Below are 19,241 nucleotides of genomic sequence, written 5' to 3'. Positions count from 1 at the left end.
GATAGTCGATGCCATGACAAGCTACATTCAGGATAGGACATGAGCCATTTATTCGATTAGCACATTCAAACAGTAAAGTCATTTATTCGGCGATGTTGTACTATGGAGCATGATTCGGAAAGGAATGATAAATGAGTGTTCCCACTGTCCAATAGTTAGAGATTGGAACTCCTGTGTGTTCTAGTTAATCTGGACATGTGAGCTGAACTTTTGGTTACGAGACCACTCTCGAGTTGACAATGTCAGCGGCCATCTTGTTCTCCATGAACGTCAAATGGTTGCCATCTACAACATGGATGGATGGTTTCTGCTCACAGTACTGTAAAAGCAATAAAAACACATTATCAGGGTGGTGCAAAGTTAAAAGAAGCTTCTTCACAGCTGGCCACTCACGCACGATATCTCAAATAATTTATAGGAGTCAGGATTGGCGTATATCTACCGGAACGTGCTACTGAAAACTTCGTATTAGAGATAAGCAACACACATAACTCCGTGCAAGCAAGGGAGTGTTTCATGATCTAGGTGTGTCATTTTTCTTGCGGGAACTGTACTACAGGGTGAGATAAAAGTCGCTTTCCCCAAAAATTTTAGCAAAGAAAAGCAGTTTCCCTATCTTTAATTGTACACGTACAATGGAAGTTGCTGTAGTTGCCCTCATCATGGGAACTAGTTTGTTTGTCCAAGTTGTGGCAGTTGCATATGTGTTTATGCTGAAGTATGAAAACTGAAAACGATTTTTAGGTGGACGCATGCTCTTGTATGTAAACAATTGATCGAAAAGTGCAGACTCCACCAGGACTCATACCCGAGTCTCTGGTATACCGTGCCATTGCTCTACAAACTTTTTTAATTAATGGGAAACCCCTAAGCGACCGTTTTCCCCACAAAACATCATGACAATTTAACACAATTCTCTACTTTTTCATTCAGGACAGACAAACAAAGACATCCATGTCTTAATCGGGATTCGAACCCGGCACCCATGGCATCGTAGCGCGCTCCGCTCACCACTCCGCCACGGAGTTCGACATCAACGGAGCTACCGAACCAATTCTGGTTTCGGCTGATTTTTCGCTGACGCTATTTCACCTGTATGGAATTGTCTCAGTTCTGTGTGTGGCAAATGTTAATACTAGTAGCGTCTATGAATAGTTCAAGCGTACGCATTGAATGGTTAGTGTAGCCTAAAATAGTTTAAGCGTATACATAGACAAGGTCAGTCCAGTCTAACAATAGTTTAAATGTACGCATAGGCAACGTTAGTCTAGCTTAAAGATAGGTTAAGGGCATGCGCAAAGAAGACTGACTAGTCGAGTCTAACAATAGTTTAAATGTACGCATAGGCAACGTTAGTCTAGCTTAAAGATAGGTTAAGAACATGCACAAAGAAGACTAGTCCAGTCTAACAATAGTTTAAGCGTATGTACAACATACACATAGTCTATCCTAACAATAAGTTAAGGTATGCATATACCTGGCTAGTCTAGTCTATCAAAGTTCAAGTGTATCCGCAGACAATGCTAGCGTACCATAAAAATAATTTAGGCGTATGCATAGACAAGGCTAGTCTGGCTAATATGAGTTTCAGATTACGATAGACAACGCTATAAATTGGCATGACGAGAGTTTAGGCATAGGTTGATAAGGTTAGGGTAATCGAGTCTGAACCTACTGGGCACGGTACCTCCACCGGGAATCGAACCCGGGACCTCTTGATTTCAAAGCGGCATCATCATTCGGTACGCTATCGAGGAAGCCAATAGTTTATGCCGGGGAGGGCATAATCATGCTGTTACCAGTTGAGCCTTGTTTAGGAAGGCCACTCCGGTGTAACAATTAATTAACTTTTCATCCAATCTTGTATTAATTAATATTTTTTTAGATCACATTTCGTAGCTTATCTTAAATTGGTTCATGACTTTCTTAGACCGTATTTGAAAATAACATAAAACAGCTGGCTCTTGAGGAAAAGAGACTGCAACCTGAATTATTTTTAGTTTTGTCTACCCCTGGTTTAAGTCTAAGGCCGTGTCCGAAAGGTGCAATACCATACTTAAAGCGAGCATCCTTCGACTGGTCTTGCAGTGCGGTCTTGAAGTCGTGGACTGGAAGTGAATTCCATTTCGACTGCAGCGCCAAATACGGTCAGTAGATAAAGCTGATGACACGTTGTTTTCCCCGCGTTTTAAACACTTGTTCTTCACCATAGAAATCAGATAGCATTTTCAAATGTTCTTATACATACATTTCCACACATTAGAAGAACTTTAACCAACAACGTGCTGGCCTATAAAGTATATTTAACCCGTGTTGCTGGCTTTCTACCTCCGTGATTTCAAACAAATGAACAACGAGTGCAGAAATCATGTGATCAAGTCTGCAACGATCTGCGCTCCGAGCTATGGTCTCGATTGCTTGTGCACTTGACGCTTTCGAACTGTACTAGATGACGTCACTTCCGTCAAGATCATACTTCAATTCTGTACTTTGTACTTTTCGGACACAGCCTTGAAAATACCAAGAATGCAAAGAAATGAACCCATCATGACATGTAACGCAGGAAATGAAGATGAATTCATCTTACCTTGCTGACGGAATAGTCCTCTTCCAACTTGATGATCTTCTCGGTGGGCTTGACCAAGGTGACAGGGCCCTTGTATTTGGTGGCCGGCCAGTACTTGACGATGGAGTTCACCCTGCCGTAGATGTTGTAAGTCATGAAGTGCAAGAACTCTCTGTCCACCGTGACTGTTTCCGGCACAAGCGCAACAGCCCTGTTCACTCGTGAATCCCAATCTGGTAGCTCAATCAGCTCCTTCAGAACCTGAAAAGCAGGACAGTGCTCTTCAATACACTTGAATTTATTTTTTACTATGATCGGGAATTGGGCACTTGAATCGAACTAAGAATGACATATGAGGCCTGTTCAGAAAGTAGTACTGGCTTTGTAATAAATAAGAACGAGAGAAGGTAGTTAAACAAAACCATTTTACTCTGAAAGTGCACTGAGGCACTTATCGTACCGGAAGTTTTTGCGTACCCTCGTTATACACATTCTTCTCGAATGTGCCGATTTGAATTACCTCAGACAGGGTTTTACCCTTCCCTAACGATTTGTTAGTTATGTTGGGAGACGATGACACAGTTTTAGCCAATGCTTTTAGCTTTTTTGAGAAGAGCAGGCCTTTTACACTGTTTCTGAGATAGTTTTCAAACTTTCCTTACCTTTTTTAATGTGCTGTTTTTATCCTATGCAGGTCCCTTTACATCCTTCCTCAAGGGGCTCTTTAAAGTAAGGGTTTTAGATAAGATGATTTCCCCCATATACACTGAAGGGTGCAAATATAGCCTAGCCATACGTGAAGACGCACCCAATCACTTCATCCCCATAAAGCTTCGTGATTTGACAATAGATTTCAGAAGGTCGAGTTTTTCTGAATTGCAAAACCCGAATGACAGCTCTCATTTCAAACTATACCCTGTCCCATCTATCTCTGGAGCAGGCGAACGAAAACGAGTTTCTGCGCAAGTAGACGGCTCCACCAATCAACACGTGAGAGGAACGGAATTACGTAGAGTCTGGGAAAGCGACTGCAGTTAGAGTCGAATTACTTTCGGAACGTCTCCAGCGGACTGCGTGAGTCTGTCTAGCGAGCCTAGTGGGCGTGTAGAACCTGAGCAATGGGCTTAGCGATAGGTTCTGGGTTGAGATGACGTCAGCGGCTCGCTTGGTTAATTGGGTGCTGCGAGAGTTGTGACTCGTTCCGAAGCTTCAAATGCATAGCAGCCAAAGATGTTACGGAAATAATCTCACTCTACCAGCCTTCCCAGCAGCATGTACTGCTTCGCTCTGGCCACTCGATTTCCTCCCCTTCTCTGACGATATGCGCGGCGTTGCTCCACAGATAGCTGGAACGGGGTATAGGCAGGATTCTCGATTTTCAGGTTCATCGTGACTGCCAGAGAAACACGTACACAATCACTACCGTGATGTAACTTACAAGGAATTTCAGGCACATGTGACTCATATTGCGCCTAAGTCAGGTCTGTAGGGAGGGGGCTGAAGCCTATGACACCATTCAAAGCTTTTGTTTCTTCTTTTTGAAGACAACGAAGTTAAAATATGCGACTTGGAAATTTACAGAAATAAAGGGAGAAGGAAACCTACAAGGTGTTACGCGACTCTGGTTTCCATTGAAGATTTTCAAATTACAAAGTGACCCTATATACATTCTTTGGGGGTCACCACCTAAAAATAGTAGCCACCATTCTACTCGATACATGACGCTCCCTGTTCGACCACTTTACCAAAAATTCTCTTAACATAAATACTTTTCGATTTGCGAGGTTGGTACAAAGTTACAGACTTACTCGGTATATACATTAGATATGTATTTTATATTATGCTTACTCACATCCTCAACTTGCCACGTAACGTTTTTCACTGTGACCCCTTTCCTGAAAATAAAACCTTGGCTACGCCACGCCGCTATTATTGTTGGTACGTTTATGACATTGTTGCCATTGGCCGACTATTCTGCCACGAGATTGTTGCTCAACAATGAACAGAATGGGATATGTAGGAATTCCAGCGATATATGAAGACTCGGCCACGACTCATACTCTGAATAGTATCTCTCCTGTTTGCGCCAAATCGTAAAATAACGGAAGATGTACAGTCACCGGCAAAAATGGGACACATATATCCTGAAATAATCGCTTCCCTAAAAGACGTTATGTGTGTTGCCTAACTCTGCGGCGGTTGTAGATGTTGATATTAAAATCCACTTATCGCCGTTGATTTAGGTAATACTAATAACGTCTCGCAGAGAAGCGAGTGTTTCAGGATCTAGGAGTCTCATTTTTATTGCCGGCAACTGTACGTGATTGAGTTTACTTATATTTCGCACGATTTCCGGTAGATTCCCGTGTCAGCGGAGTTTTAAAGATCCGCTGAAGATTGGCGGTCTTATGTGCTTTTACGAAGCTGCTTCCAGCGCTTCAGCCGGACCCCTTAGCGAAGAGATTAGTCTAACGAGCTATGACGCTGGGGATCCCGGGTTCGAGTCACGCCTTCGGCGTGATATGATTCGATTAATTTTGGTCTAACGCATAAATGTGGCAATTAAGTAATCGATTCCATTAATGTTACTTACAAACTCATACTCATTTACTTTCAGAGAGAAAAGGTTTTATTTAACTAATTTATTTACTTACTCTCTATCATTCTTAGACCCGAAGGTTTATGGCTGCAGCAGCACTAGTCTTCCATCTGTCCCAATCCTGGGCAAGATCAATCCAATATTTTCCACCCTTACCTATTTCCTTTAGATCCATCTTAACGTTATCCCTTCATCTATGTCTTCCTACAGGTCTCAGGTTTCCAACAGGAATCTTGTAAACTCTTCTTTCCTCTCGCTTTCGTGCCCCAAAGCCTGCCCATCTAAGTCTTTTTGGTCTAATTATTATCCATGGCCTGCTTTTGCTGCTTCTTGATAGTACTTTTTTTTACAATATGAATGGAAGACCGCACCTGTTGTTAGTCAGCGGACCCCTTCTATTTTTTATTACTAGGAAACGGGGTTTAAAGTGCGGCACCTTTCCAAAAATATGGCTGTTTTGACACAGCGATAGTTTGAGATATGTATTTTAGGACATGAAATCAAGTAAAATGAACACACTTTGTTGCACCTTTTAGTGAGATTAACACACATATCCTCTTTTAACCCCCTGTTTGCTTCAGCAAATTTTCCTTCCTTTTTTCATGTTTTGTTATAAATTATAAAATTTGACAGAAAAATAACTGATTTTCACTCTTCTTGAGCAGCTACATTAAATCTTATAGTGTCATATTGTACAGCAGAACGAGAGCTATAGAATGTATAGTCATTACAGCCCAATAGTTTCCAAGATAATGTAGCAAAACCCGCGAAAGATAACACAAACTTGAACGAAACCTATTCGGCAGAATCACAGTTCTCCATGCGGTCCGCGCGCATTATATACATAAGACGCAGAAAAAGATAGCATTGAATGAATGCATTTTATCAGCACCTTTTTGTAAACATTTTCAGAACCTTAAATGGTTAACTAGAGTGAATTCGAAGGGACATTTTAGTGACAATTTCGCTTACATGGCAAGTTAGGGGAAGGTCCCATTATAATATGCGAGAGAGCACTTACCGTTCCGGAATCCACATTGACGTAGCTCGCCAACGCGGACCACAGCAGCAGAGCTTGATAGGCGTCTTCGCTGTCCTTGGCTGGCTTCTGGATCTGCCTCTCCAGCGCGAACCTCATCATGTCGACGGAACTGTCCAGGAGGATCATGTTCACTCGCTCGCCCGCCGCTTCCAACTGCAGCGCCATCTCTGTCGTGATAGTTCCCCCGTAGGAGTAACCGACCAGGTTGTACGGTCCTTTTGGCCTAATCGACTTCATGTGCTGAAATGTACAGGGATAATTAAAAATAATGTCGGCTTATACAGCCTAAGGGAGCTTTCAGACCAAAGCGACACACGCTAGGGGTCCCGGGTTCGAATCCCTGCCTGGGCATGGATGTTTGTGAGTATCCATTCATTAATTTCATCATGTCATCACTCTTTCCCATATTCGCAAATTAGCCAAAAGTGGCACAAAAAGCAAAGTAAAATAAAGCAAATAAATCAAAACCAAAGCGACACGCGACACAGAAACCAATATTTAGAAATAACTGCAACTTTTAGTGTCGCTCGGATTGTGCCGTTACTATACTGATCGCAGGCCCAACTGGCTGCTGACCTACATAGTTCCATCTGTCCACTATACCCATCTTCGGAGGCTTGTGGCTCGATGAGTGTCAATAACCTCAGTTGGGAAGTAAAAGCTGTAGGGGTAACATCGCTCTCCCGTTGCACCGCGTACGTCAATTTTTGTCAGTTGTTTTTATTACCTTGTTTGTACAATGTTTGGGCTTTTTGTGCATTAATTTCCTGTGCTTTGTGAACTGTTGTACAACTTTCATCCAGTAACAGAGCCGATTAACTCTCTCTCCTCCGTTTTACAGGACGTTTGGCAACATGCTGTGTCCGATGCTCTCGGTGCCTTGTGACACGAAAATGCTCGATGTTAGTCGAAGAGAATTCAACTGGTCGCTGATTCTTTGTTTCTCAGCCGCGAGCCGGATATGCGACCGTTATAGGATTCTTTACAGTTTCGAGAAAATGATGCCACGTCACTGTTTACAGCCTAGCTACTTCTCATAGATGCAATATATCAATAATTTACAGAACCGTGTATACACCCACCGGCTCAGTTTCCGAGAACACACTTGGCTCTCATTCATATCAAAATATCATCACACGCTCACCACTGAAGTAGTCAAGATACTCCTTTTGTGAATGACTTTTTGTGGTCCAAAAAGGTGAGAAATGTATAGGTGCTCAATTCTATTCATACAACCCACTGTGTTTGCCCTACCATACATTTCATCAGTTCATCTTTCGTCCTTAAACCCGCTCCGACCATTCGTCTTGCGTTAGCAGTCTTTTCCAAAAATTCACCATGCTATTCCAACTGTAGAATTACACCTGTTCAGAATTCCTTATATACACACCTGTTCAGAATTCATTATTGAACATTCAAGTGTATCACTGTGTTGTTTACTTTATCTGTTTTCTAGATATCTGTGATAGCAAGTGGACTAATGGTGCCATAACATTATCACAAGTATCTAGACAACAGTGAAAGCAAACCACACGAAGATTCACTTGAATGATCTGTAAATAATTATAAACAGATGCAATTCTACAAAATTTGGAATATCACGATGAACTTTTTGATAGGAGAGAAATTTAGAACACGGCTTAAGGAATTCGCGTGAAGACGAGCTAGTTTTGTGTGCCTTCTTTACCCACCTATTGAAGCAAATCAATAACTAACTAACTCTATAGCCTTCTAAAACCTGAAGATTTATGCCTGCAGCATCACAAGCCTTTCATCTGTCCCTGTCCTGGGCAAGATCAATCCAATCTTTCCCATCCTTAGGTCAATCTCAACGCTATCCCTACATAAAAACACTTCTCAATAGATACACTTCGAAAAAATACAAAGGAATCATAGGGAAACGCCATAATCTCTTTTTACACACGGCCCTCATAATTGATTGATTCGCCACAATGACGGGAAGAATTTCATTTATGCACATACAGGCGACTGGTACATTCGCGCCAATACCTTTCCAAAGGACGACAGACTTTGATCGTCGCGATTAACCCAAGAGGTATAAAAGCAGCGTAAAATAACCAAAATGTAACTAGAAAGTAAGTATTCACCTCATTGTAGAACCTTGCCAACTCTTCTATCGAAGCTGTTGGTGCCTCGCGACTGAACTGCAAGACGTAGACAGGGAAGTTGACGAATTTTGCAAAAGTCTCGAAAATGGACGCCGCTCCCTCTATCCCAGGCACGCAGAACAGCGGAACAGCATCCGTCTGTTCGGGAACGGCCGAGGGAATGCGTTGAACAGTCTTCAGGAATCCAGTGACGTTCCTGAACAGCTTGAAGAACAGTTGATCGATCTCCGGCAGAGCTTCCGCGCTGGACTCCTTCTCCGCTTCCTTCGACCTCTCGGTCTCCCTCACGGTGTCGTGCTCGGCCAGCTTGGCGAAGGTGAGTGAGCGGAGGTCCTGGGAGGTGAGGAAGAGCTCGTACTCCCTTTCTAGCGTCTGCTTCACCTCCACGGCCATCAGGGAGTCCATGCCGATCTCCGCCAGCGTCGAGGTGAAGCTCACAGACTTCACGTCGCGGAGACCTGCAAGGATATAGATGCCACGTGGTGAATAATGACTTGTACGAGAACCACAATCACACACACAGAGTGAGAGAGAGAGAGATCAGAGGCAAGAAAATAGGAGGCGAAAGGGGGTAAGATACAGAAAGGGACAGAGGCAAAAGAGTTAGAAAGGATCAGTGACGAGGAGATAGAAGGGAACAGAGACAAATGAAATGGAAAGCAACATACAAAGGAGGCGGAGAGGAGCAGCGACGAGGAAGAGAGAATAGAACAAAGACAATTGAAATAGAAATGAACAGAGGCAAAGGAGATAGAAAGGAACAGAGACGAGGAGTTAGAGTCGCACAGAGAATAGGAGAGAGGGGAGAGGAACAGAGCAAAGGTGATAGAAAAGAACGGACAAAGGAGTTAGAAAGGAACAGTGACGAGATATAAGGGAACATGGAAAAAAGAGATGGAAAGCAACAGACAAAGGAGACAGACAGGTGCAGAGATAAGGAAGAGAGAAAGTAAGATAGACAAAGGTGATAGAAAGGAACAGAGGCAAAGAAAATATGAAGGAACAGTGACGAGGAGATAGAAGGAAACAGACAAAATAAATGGAAATGAATAGACAAATGAGACAGAAAGGAGCAGAGACAAAGACACCCTGTACCGTTCGTACCATTGCCACTAATGATGGAAAAACTGTGATTTTGTGATCACAGGTTAAACTTGATTCCTAATTCACAATCAAAGTTCTTTCTAGCTGTGATTTTGTGTTAGTGCAACTTCTGTGGTTGTGATTGCTTCACACATAGTAGACTTGTCACGTGTTCGATGTGTCACACCTTCTCTTTGCCCTATTGCGATGTTGCCAAGGTACTTCGTTAAAAGTGAAAAATGAATCGTTATTTCCCGTCGCATCCCTGTGCTGTCGAAGTCGTCCGAATCTTGACGATTCCTTGCAGTAGACTTGCCACTTTCCCCACCAGGTGTCAGTTTGAACATCACCCACAGAGCTTTGGAGCTCAGGAGCACAGTTCCGAAGCAGAAGACAGACGCTAATCACAATGCCTTCGCTTATTAATACTCAAATTGAAAACGTGGCATGTCATTTCTTCTTTTACAAGTTTTCGAAATACTGTGTTATCGATAAAATGTCCAAGTAACACAGAGATTTAGATCTTGTATTCAGTAAACGTTGCCTCTACTAAGCGAAGTGCTGGAATATGGCTGCGAAGCGTAGTGGTACAGCGATGCACTTCCGTCTTTTCACTCCATGTATGCCACAGATTCGGACGATAACTGTACGGGAATTCCGTGAGCGGAACGGTTCTCTAGGCGACAGCAGCTGCCAATTCGGACATAGCCTCAAAATCCAATCATAGTAGTGATCGTAATTTACAAATCACAGTGATTAATTCACAGTTCTGCAATTTTCGTAACATTACTAATTGCTACTGCAAAGAATAACATGAATGTAGAGATATTTTGACATATATGAAAGACAAAGATCTTACCTATGATGTTCGCGACGGCATCGACTATGCTCAAGTTGCCTGCGCCCTTCGACTTCTGTGCGACCACCATGCTGGAGACGACGGGGTGCGGCTGCCGGAGGAAGGTGTCGAGGACCTGGAGGCAGGAGCCGATCCTCTGGGGAAGGGTCCCCGAGACCACGAGCTCCCTGTTCTTCAGCTGCATCTCGGCCACCAGGCCCACCTCCCCCACGGTCCCCCACTGGATGGCCAGCCCCGGGAGCCCCTCGGCCCTCCGCCTCTCGCAGATCCTCTCCATTACGGAGTTGGCCATGCCGTAGTTCGTCTGTCCCGCGTTGCCGCGACCGCAGCTCACGCTGGAGAACACGACAAAGTACTGGAGGTCTGGACAGAGCTTCCTGGAGACTGCGTCCAGATGTTCCGTTGTCACTGCTTTCGGGAGGAGGGATGCTTCGAAGTCTTCTTTGGTTTGGTTTTCAAAGAGAGCGTCCCGGAGTACCTACAAAGACAAAATGCCTCATAAGTAATTTTATACTATGATTGACCATAAAGACTCTGAAATCGACAGTCTAAAAGTTCTCGGATTGAAAAAGGAGACCTTTCTAAAGACAACAAAATGTCCACCTTTCTTCCACTTTCTGGACTTCGGTTTGATTTTGATTGATTGATTTGGTTTCTTTTCTTTCGCTTTTCTGCCACTTTTGACTAGTCGCGACGATGAAGATGAGTGATGATATAAAATTGATGAAGGGGCACTCACAAAGAACACCATGCCCAGTCGACGATTCAAACTCGGGACCCCTGGCGCCATAGTGCGCTGTGCTAACCACTTCGCCACGGAGGACAGCTGACTTCATTTTGCCGACAAACAGGACTCTGGCATCTGGGTTCACAATCCGCATAATCCTGTGTGGAATCAGTTTTATCTTGACACTATTATTCATCCTCATGTTAGCTATTAGACAAAATTGGCAGAACGGCGAGGTAATAGAGAGGAAACTCAATCAATGAATCTAAAAATTCTCAGTAAAGACCATAAAATGGTTCGGAAATGCCCCAACAAGTTACAGGTATTGGACAAAATAATGGAAACACCTGTGGAAGTCGGAACATCATATATTAATACGGTGTTGGGCCACCTTTAGCGTGCAATACAGCTTGGATTCGGGACGGAATAGACCGATACAAGTCCTGAATGGTGGTGAGTGGAATTTGAAGCCGTTCTTCATGCAGCACAGCCTCCAGCTCATGTAGAGACGAAGCAGGTGGAAATTGACGACGAACCCTGGTTTCCAAAACAGCCCACAGAGGCTCGATAATATTCAGGTCTGGGAACTGCGCGGGCCAGGGAAGATGTTGAACCTCATTAGCATGCTCTGGAAACCACTATTGAACAGTGCCAGCAGTATGAATGGGGGCATTATCATCCTGGATGATGGCATTCCGGTTTGGAAATAAGGTTTGCACCATTGGGTGGATCTGGTTACCCAAGAGTTCCCTATACACTGTTTATGAGACCCGACCGTGTAATGTGACATGGGGGGCTGCCGAATACCATGATATAGCTCCCCAGACCATAATAGAGCCGCCACTATGTTTGACAGTCGAGCTGTGACAGACCACATCGTATGCTGCCGAGCGTGTCTGCAATACAAACACGCGTCCAGTAGTGGGGAAGAGGGTAAAGGTTGACTAGTCTGACCAAATGACATGTTTCCAGTCCTCCAACGTCCAAGTTTTGTGGTCATTGCACCATGCACGTCGCCTTTGAGCACTCGTCTCAGTTATTAGGGGCTTGGCTATAGCAACACACCCATGGATACCCATTTGATGCAGTTCCCGCCTCACTGTTTTGCATGACACGGGGTGTTTAGGTGCTGATTAAGATCTGTAGTCACTTTGGCGGCCATTGTTTTCTTCTGCAACGTTACAATACGCTTCAAGGCCCGGTGGTTCCTTTCCTGAAGCTTCGTCTTTCAACCTCTATTGTGCTTAGCAGACCCTGTTTCACCGTGCAATGTGTATGCGGTCATGGCTTTCGAGACCGTGACTCGTGTTACACCGCATAACTTTGCTGTTTTGCTCACAGATGCTCCAGTGAAACAGGCACCAACAATTCGACCTCTTTCAAACTCCGTCAGGTCGGCTATACTGGTCACTCACTACACCTGAACAACGTGCATTACCACACTGCTTCACTCTACTGTCAGTGCACAGTACATACTACCTGCAACAAACAAGAGAAGGTTGATTTTCGCCGTGCTCAGTGTTACCAGGCACATTGAAAATATGTCTCACTTCTGACTCGTGTTTTCATTATTTTGTCCAATACCTGTACTTTAAACATTATAATACAAGCTTGAATATCTTAAAAATGGCAAGAGTCACTTTAAAAACGACATAGTCCAAAATATAAAAAAAGAAAACAACTAGTCACTGCTGACTATATGCAGTATGCAAAGTATCTCCGACCCGATTTTAGTGAAAAGTGACTACGTTCTATTTAGTCATTTTATGTGAATGTATTATTTAGTCATTATTGCGGGAAACGAATAGTACGTATTATCTTCACCAAATAACAAACAAGTACTCACGACAGCCAAGTTGAAGATGGCCCCGACGGGACCAAGATTGCAGGCCTGCCGAATAAGCTCTTCAGCGCCTTGCCGAGTTGTGACGTCAGCCTTTGAGATCGCAACGTCCACGCCGAATTTCTTGAAGCGGTGCAAGCAGAGCGACTGGTACCCTGTCCGAACCCCTGATCTGGATGACAGGACGAGTTTCTTGGCTCCCCTGAGGACGATCCAATTGGCAAGCTCCAATCCCAACCCTCCAAGCCCACCTGTAAACCATAGAACATGTTTAAATGATCGTTAGGAAATTCCTTTAGGAACATATGAAAACGCTAGAAAGCTTCGTCTAAAGGACAGCACAAGGGCAGTGACTGAAGCTGAAAAGAAAAGACTGGAATCTTTCGAAATGTGCTGCTACAAGAGAAGGTTGGATATCAAATGGATGGACAGTGCAAAAATCAAAGTTGTTTGGAGACGTATACACAGCAAGAGAAGCCTTTAGAAATTGATAATCCAGAGATGAGGGATGGTAGTGCATATCCTGAGACATGAGAGCGAGGGGTATTCGCGAACACTCAGTTATGAAGGCTTGATTGGTGCTTCCATCTTCCGTAGACTACTGGATATATAATTATCTTGTATTGCCATTACTGTAGAAACCGTTGTTCAGTAGTGAAACCCTTTTTGCGTTTGTCATTCGTTATAAAGTATAAGATACATTTCGGAAGCACGTTAGTGTTATTTGTTTTAAGTTCATTCTAGAACTCACACATGAATTATAAAGTAGAAAGTCAGAGGAGTATTTGTGTATTTTTTGCATTTAATACGGAAGACTGTAACTTCATTATTGCTGGATAAAGTAAATGAACGAGTTTTGGGGTTAATGGCGAAGTATCAGTATGTTGTACTGTTTACAAACATTTCCACTCACCTTCTAAATAGAAATTACAACATACTGGCTCAATTTCCATCAAAATTGGTTAAGTATTAACAGAGATATGAGCAGTTTGTGATCGAGTGGCAGCCATCTTTGATGACATCATAGCGGGAAAACGTACTTGGTGGCGGATGTCCACCCAAGTGAAAAATACTTCCTAAGGCACCTACTAAGCACTGAGGGAAATATATTCTCTAAACTCAAACTTTCCTATAGAACCATAGCTAGGGACAGTACTAATACGAAGGTACGGCTGCCCTGGAAATTGAACACCATACAAATAAATATATATTTCACATATATGTAATTGCATTAATTAATGAAAGGTACTGTTAGTTACAAGACTGGTATAGGTCGTCGCAGGAATACCATATTCTCAAATTCAGGCAATGAAGGATTACTGTTACGGAAGGAAAATGCCTTGCATCCTTTTCACCGGAAAAATCCTGCAGATAACCATGCCAATGTAAACGTTTGAAATGAAAAATCTTTAAGGGAAAGTAGCCTAAAATTTCAGATTAACGTGTGCTTCACATGCATTATTCTTGACTTGAACTCACCGACAATGACGTATGACATGTCTCTGTCGCATGTGAACCTGGGAACTGCATTTATTAGCCTTGGAACTGCAATGGCTCTTTTGTCTGGTTCTTCATCTCGGATCTTAACAACCACTTTTCCAATGTGTTTGCCTGTAGACATATACCTGGAAGGAACAGTGTTACCAGGTCATTTTTATAAGATAAAACTCCAGGCAGGTCAAGCTTTATAGTGCACTTTAGCCAAAAAGAGAATTCGATGAGAGATGTGACCTGGTGGAATATAGGAAGGCTTTTTTCCCCTCCGGTTCATTCATTTTTCCCTAGTGTTTCATTCATCCCTTTTGTGGATAAATATTATTTTAATCAGTTCTAATCAACTGCATTCCTAAATAATTGAAAATATATATGTTGAGAACATTTATCACGTCTCAATAATAGGAGTTTTATTCTTTTCTCTTACACATATACAGATAACAGTTAAGGTATTTAGATCAGTGGCGTATTTAACATTTAAGACTCTGGGGGGAAGCAGTGATGCAGGCATAACATACTTTATTTGAGTAGACAAGGTTGAAAAATGTGTATCTGTAGCGATCAGTGGCGGCGATTAGGTTCCAAAAGAGGGGAGGCAAGGTCGCAATACTGGGGGGGGGGCAAATACAGTATACAGTATATTTCCCTTTGTATATACGATTTAGCATAGTGCGGGGGCAAAAGTGTGGGGAAACTACCCCCGCCCCTAATCGCCGCCACTGGTAGCGATCTAATAAAAAATATTATTATGGGTCAGGCCTAGTTTGGTTTTAAAAAAATGCTTTGAAAAGAGTCACAAAAGAAAAAAAGATACATTTGAAATGCGGTAAAAAATGTCTGATAACTTATAAGTTATAACTGAAATTTAGTGTTGCCCACGGGACGAGACGGGACGGGCTTTTAAAAATTCGAGACGAGACAAGATTGATCATGTGTCCCGAGACAAAAGAATATTTTCGAGACGAGACAGCATTTCACAGCATTTCCACGAGACGAGACAGGCCAAAGTCTCGTCTCGTGGGCAACACTACTGAAATTATAGAGGGAGTGTTTCCAAGATGATATTAGCCCAGCGCCCCCACAACCATGCTTTTTCTGGATTTAAGAGTTGTTCATAAATTATTAGAGTATAAAAGTAAGCAACAATTAAATTTGCTGTAAATATGGGAATCTCTCAACCAAAATTTGCTTTAATGATTCATTGTGAAGGAGTCACATGTATTATACCATATATGTAAGCCCATAGTGTAATATTACTCATGAATGACGTATTGAGACTCAATAGACAGGTGACTCAGGAAGGTTATGCCATTGGCTGGGCTTCTGCGCTGGGCGAGCGAGAAGTTTAGCGTGGCAGATCCTTACCGACTGAGAGAGACTTTGGACGGACTGGACACAGGCTGTACAGGCTGAGTATACTGCATTACCGTCTATCACACTTTTGGGGCCTGCATGGCCGGGTGTAATTTACCTAAAGTTAAGGGAGTTATTTTGAGTTCTTAAAAGAGCAAGAAAAGGAATTTGTTTTTGTTTTAATATTTTAGGTGGATTGCTCCGGGTCATGTTGGCTGTGAGGGTTTTTGGGCGGGACTGCGGTTGGCTCTGACTCGTGTAGCCGTTACTTACTGACTGGTGACAATCAAATGGGACGAACTGTACTAGTTTAACGGGGATATAATCCATAGAAATTTCTGTTGAGTTAACTAAATTTGGAAAGTATAAGTAATAATATTATTTGTAATAAAGATTATGTGTTAAAGAATATTAAGTTTAAATTGAATACATTAAGTACCTAATATATGATCATTACGTTCCACTGCGCCGATAAGACAATCCTCGTCTCACTTCTTTAGTATTAAAGGGGAAACAAGAGACGTAGAGGATTATAGTACATCACATTTATTTATTACCAATATTTTGGTATGAGAGCTCGTTTAATTAAGTTTCTTCCCTCTGTTGTGGGTTACAAATTAATTTTACTCAGTAATGTATGATTCGGAACAAAATTTGTCACTGTAACATTTTTATCTCATTAGCGCAGTAGCTAAATGTTTTGCCCTCCCACTAGCAAGCACCGACATTTTATGTGCGTCCTTCGATATTTTATTCTTATGCAACGGTTTATGATATTTACATCGTAAAAATTTTGAAATGACGAAACAAAGAAAATCTCGGTAAAAATCAATAATATACCTCACCTCGGTGGCGGAGTGGTTAGAACAGCGCGCTATGATGTCATGGGTCAGGTTCGAATCCCGGCCTGCCCATGGATGTTCTTTGTGAATTTCCCTTCATCATATCATCACTTATCCTCATCGTTGCAATTAGCCAACAGTGGCAGAAGAGCGACGCTAAATAACAAAAATTAAATCAAATCAAAATAACAATACATGTTGTATTTGGAGATTCGTAAACGCCGGCGAATGGCAACAGTCATGAAACTAACAACAATCACAGCGGCGCTGCGTAGCCGGGATTTTATTTTTCGGAAAGGGATCACAGATAAAAATATTTCTGGGGCAAGTTGAGAATGTCAGGAAGAAAGCATAATTTAAAATCAACCTCATAATCGAAAATCATTTATGATAGAGATCTTTTGTGACGTGCTCGAAGATGGATCGTCATGTATCAAGTTGAAAGGTAACATCCATTTTCAGGTGGTGACGTCCCAAAGGAAGTATCTAGGGATAACTTTATCACTTGAAAAATCTTCAATGGGAACCACCTTGTATGCTTGCCTTCTCCCCTTATCTTCCAAGTGTAAATCTCCTCATATTCTGAATTTGCTGTGCAAGGGCATTTACGCCCCTTTCACCCCTTTCACCCCTTCGGTGTATTACCTGAAAGCAGCTTCAATATCGTGATCTTCGAACACAGTCCTTGGCAGAGGCTGGACCGCCCCAGACCGTATTCCTTCTTCCAGTAAGTGCTTCAGTCTCAACCTGTCCTCTTGAACATCTGGCTTGTTCTCGATCAGGTCTTCCAGCAAAATACCATGGAAGGTGCAGTTTCTCAAGAACAGCTCCATGCCTGTAAAAATTGTAGAAAACTATAAATATCATCGTCGCGATTAGCCTAAAGTGAAAGAAAAGCGACGCTAAATAACAAAAAGACCGAAATTCAAAACCATCAGTGTTCAAACTGCTAACACTTAACACCGGGACTGATTTACCTAGTGTAACGTGGGGAGGGAAATTAAATCTTTTCGCAAGGTTTTAGTTTTAAATAAAAAAAAATATATATCTCGGAAGCTGGGAATTCTAGTTACAAATTATACTTAGTTTTTTTTAGTACAGACTATGGTCGAAAAACCCAATTTTCATTTATCAAGAAGAGGAGACGGAAATAAAATACTTTTTTTTTTCACGAAATTTGAATTTCGTCTGGTCCCCACGTAGGCAACTCCCGGACAGGAAGGTTCAAAATGGTTCCTGCATATTTCCTGACATGTGTTCCATTCTCGTAGCAAGAATTGCACATTTGCTCATGATACTTTCGAAGATATAAATATTTTTCTAATGCAAAACATCGGGCTTGTTTTTGGCGGGAAATTTAAAATCTCGCTCCTAACTATAGCCTGAATCAAATCAAACCTTTCTAATTGCTGATGAGATACCCCAAGCCTCATGTAGCACTCTAAACATGTATCTCTGAACATTGCCTCAGTCACAGTGTGTTCCAAAAGTCACATCCCGCGGTTAGCGACCTCATCAAAATGTGGCATTATGTTTAGGGGCTAATGGTCTTGAAATGCATGTGCTTATGCAATATTTATAATAAGATTGCCTTACCTAGCGGATTATTATTGACCAAATCGAACTTCCCGATCTCCAGGAACCTTCCACGGAAAGCGAGACACCTGGTGGACGCCAGGAGCTTCTCTTCAGCCAGGGAGTTGAGGACAAGGTCCACTCCTTTGTTGTTGGTCGCTCTCATGATCTTCTGCTCGAAGGACGTGTCTCTCGAGTTGAAGATGTGCTCGTCGGTTATCTGAAACATTCACAGGCGAACAGATCGATGTTACGTTTTGATTTGAAAATCTCAGGATGGAATTATCACTGTTGTACATGATAACCAGGTGCTTTGCCAGCTTTTTATCTTTTGAGGAGTGTCGGTATGATACGGACTGAATATTCCCAAAACTCACTGGAGAGAAAAATACAACAATATGGTTTTGGATGTACTGAGGTCCATCAGCATCCTTAAATATTTTAAGGTGTATGCAACAGGCTTTAGTAGTTTAATGGTTGGCGTAACACGCTGCTGCTGTTAGAAAGTTCAAGTATGCAGCCGTGGGCTGAATCAGCCATTATTTCAGTCTTATATTTGAAGGGCCCGAGTGTAAAACATGGTAAGTAAAAAGTTGCTCATTTTTGAGTTTCAAAGTAAAATGTGCCATCCTTCAATTTTGGAGTGAAATTGCCATGTAATACAATTTGAATTGGACTCAGTGAAGCCTTCTGAAATTGGTAACCACAATATGAAATCAATTTATATACAGTATAGCTGCTAATAACTAGAGACCGGATTTTAAAGGAAATTTCTATTTTCTATTTTTCAACACGATAATAGAATAAATACCAGTGTTGATAATTATCTTCAACCAACAAGATTACATGGTTTTGACTTCCCTTTTTTTTCCCCTTCCCCCTTTTTTAAAAACATTTTCATATCTGGTCCCCCCCCCCGCCCGACCCTTTGGCCGAGTGGTTAGCACATCGCGCTGCGACGCCAAGGGTCCCGGGTTCGAATCCCGGTCGGGCTTGGTTGTTTGTGAATGTCCATTCATCAATTTCATCATTTCATCACTCATCCCCATCTTCGCAAATTAGCCAAGAGGCACAAAACGCGAAGTAAAATAAACTAAATCAATCAATCAATCAATATCTGGTCCCTTTA

The 19,241-nt window shown here is 42.3% G+C and overlaps 1 protein-coding gene across 1 annotated transcript in view; it reads right to left on the bottom strand.

The window, feature by feature from the left end:
- LOC146002489 (fatty acid synthase-like) overlaps positions 1-19,241 on the bottom strand; it is a 77,150-nt gene continuing 57,909 nt past the window's right edge. The window contains exons 25-33 of the mRNA XM_083140369.1: positions 18,134-18,332; positions 17,183-17,372; positions 14,328-14,473; positions 12,852-13,099; positions 10,279-10,756; positions 8,316-8,794; positions 6,187-6,447; positions 2,588-2,827; positions 1-319 (exon numbers count right to left, since the gene is read on the bottom strand). Of these exons, the coding sequence (XP_082996495.1) occupies positions 215-319; positions 2,588-2,827; positions 6,187-6,447; positions 8,316-8,794; positions 10,279-10,756; positions 12,852-13,099; positions 14,328-14,473; positions 17,183-17,372; positions 18,134-18,332 (2,346 nt within the window). The 3' untranslated portion in view covers positions 1-214. The remainder of the gene's footprint in view (positions 320-2,587; positions 2,828-6,186; positions 6,448-8,315; positions 8,795-10,278; positions 10,757-12,851; positions 13,100-14,327; positions 14,474-17,182; positions 17,373-18,133; positions 18,333-19,241) is intronic.

The sequence above is a fragment of the Lepisma saccharinum genome, chromosome 18 (assembly GCF_977018435.1).
Source record: "Lepisma saccharinum chromosome 18, izLepSacc3.1, whole genome shotgun sequence".
In the NCBI taxonomy this organism is placed as follows: Eukaryota; Metazoa; Arthropoda; class Insecta; order Zygentoma; family Lepismatidae; genus Lepisma; species Lepisma saccharinum.
Note: the sequence above shows the minus strand (reverse complement) of the source record. Positions and strands in the feature narration are given on the sequence as shown.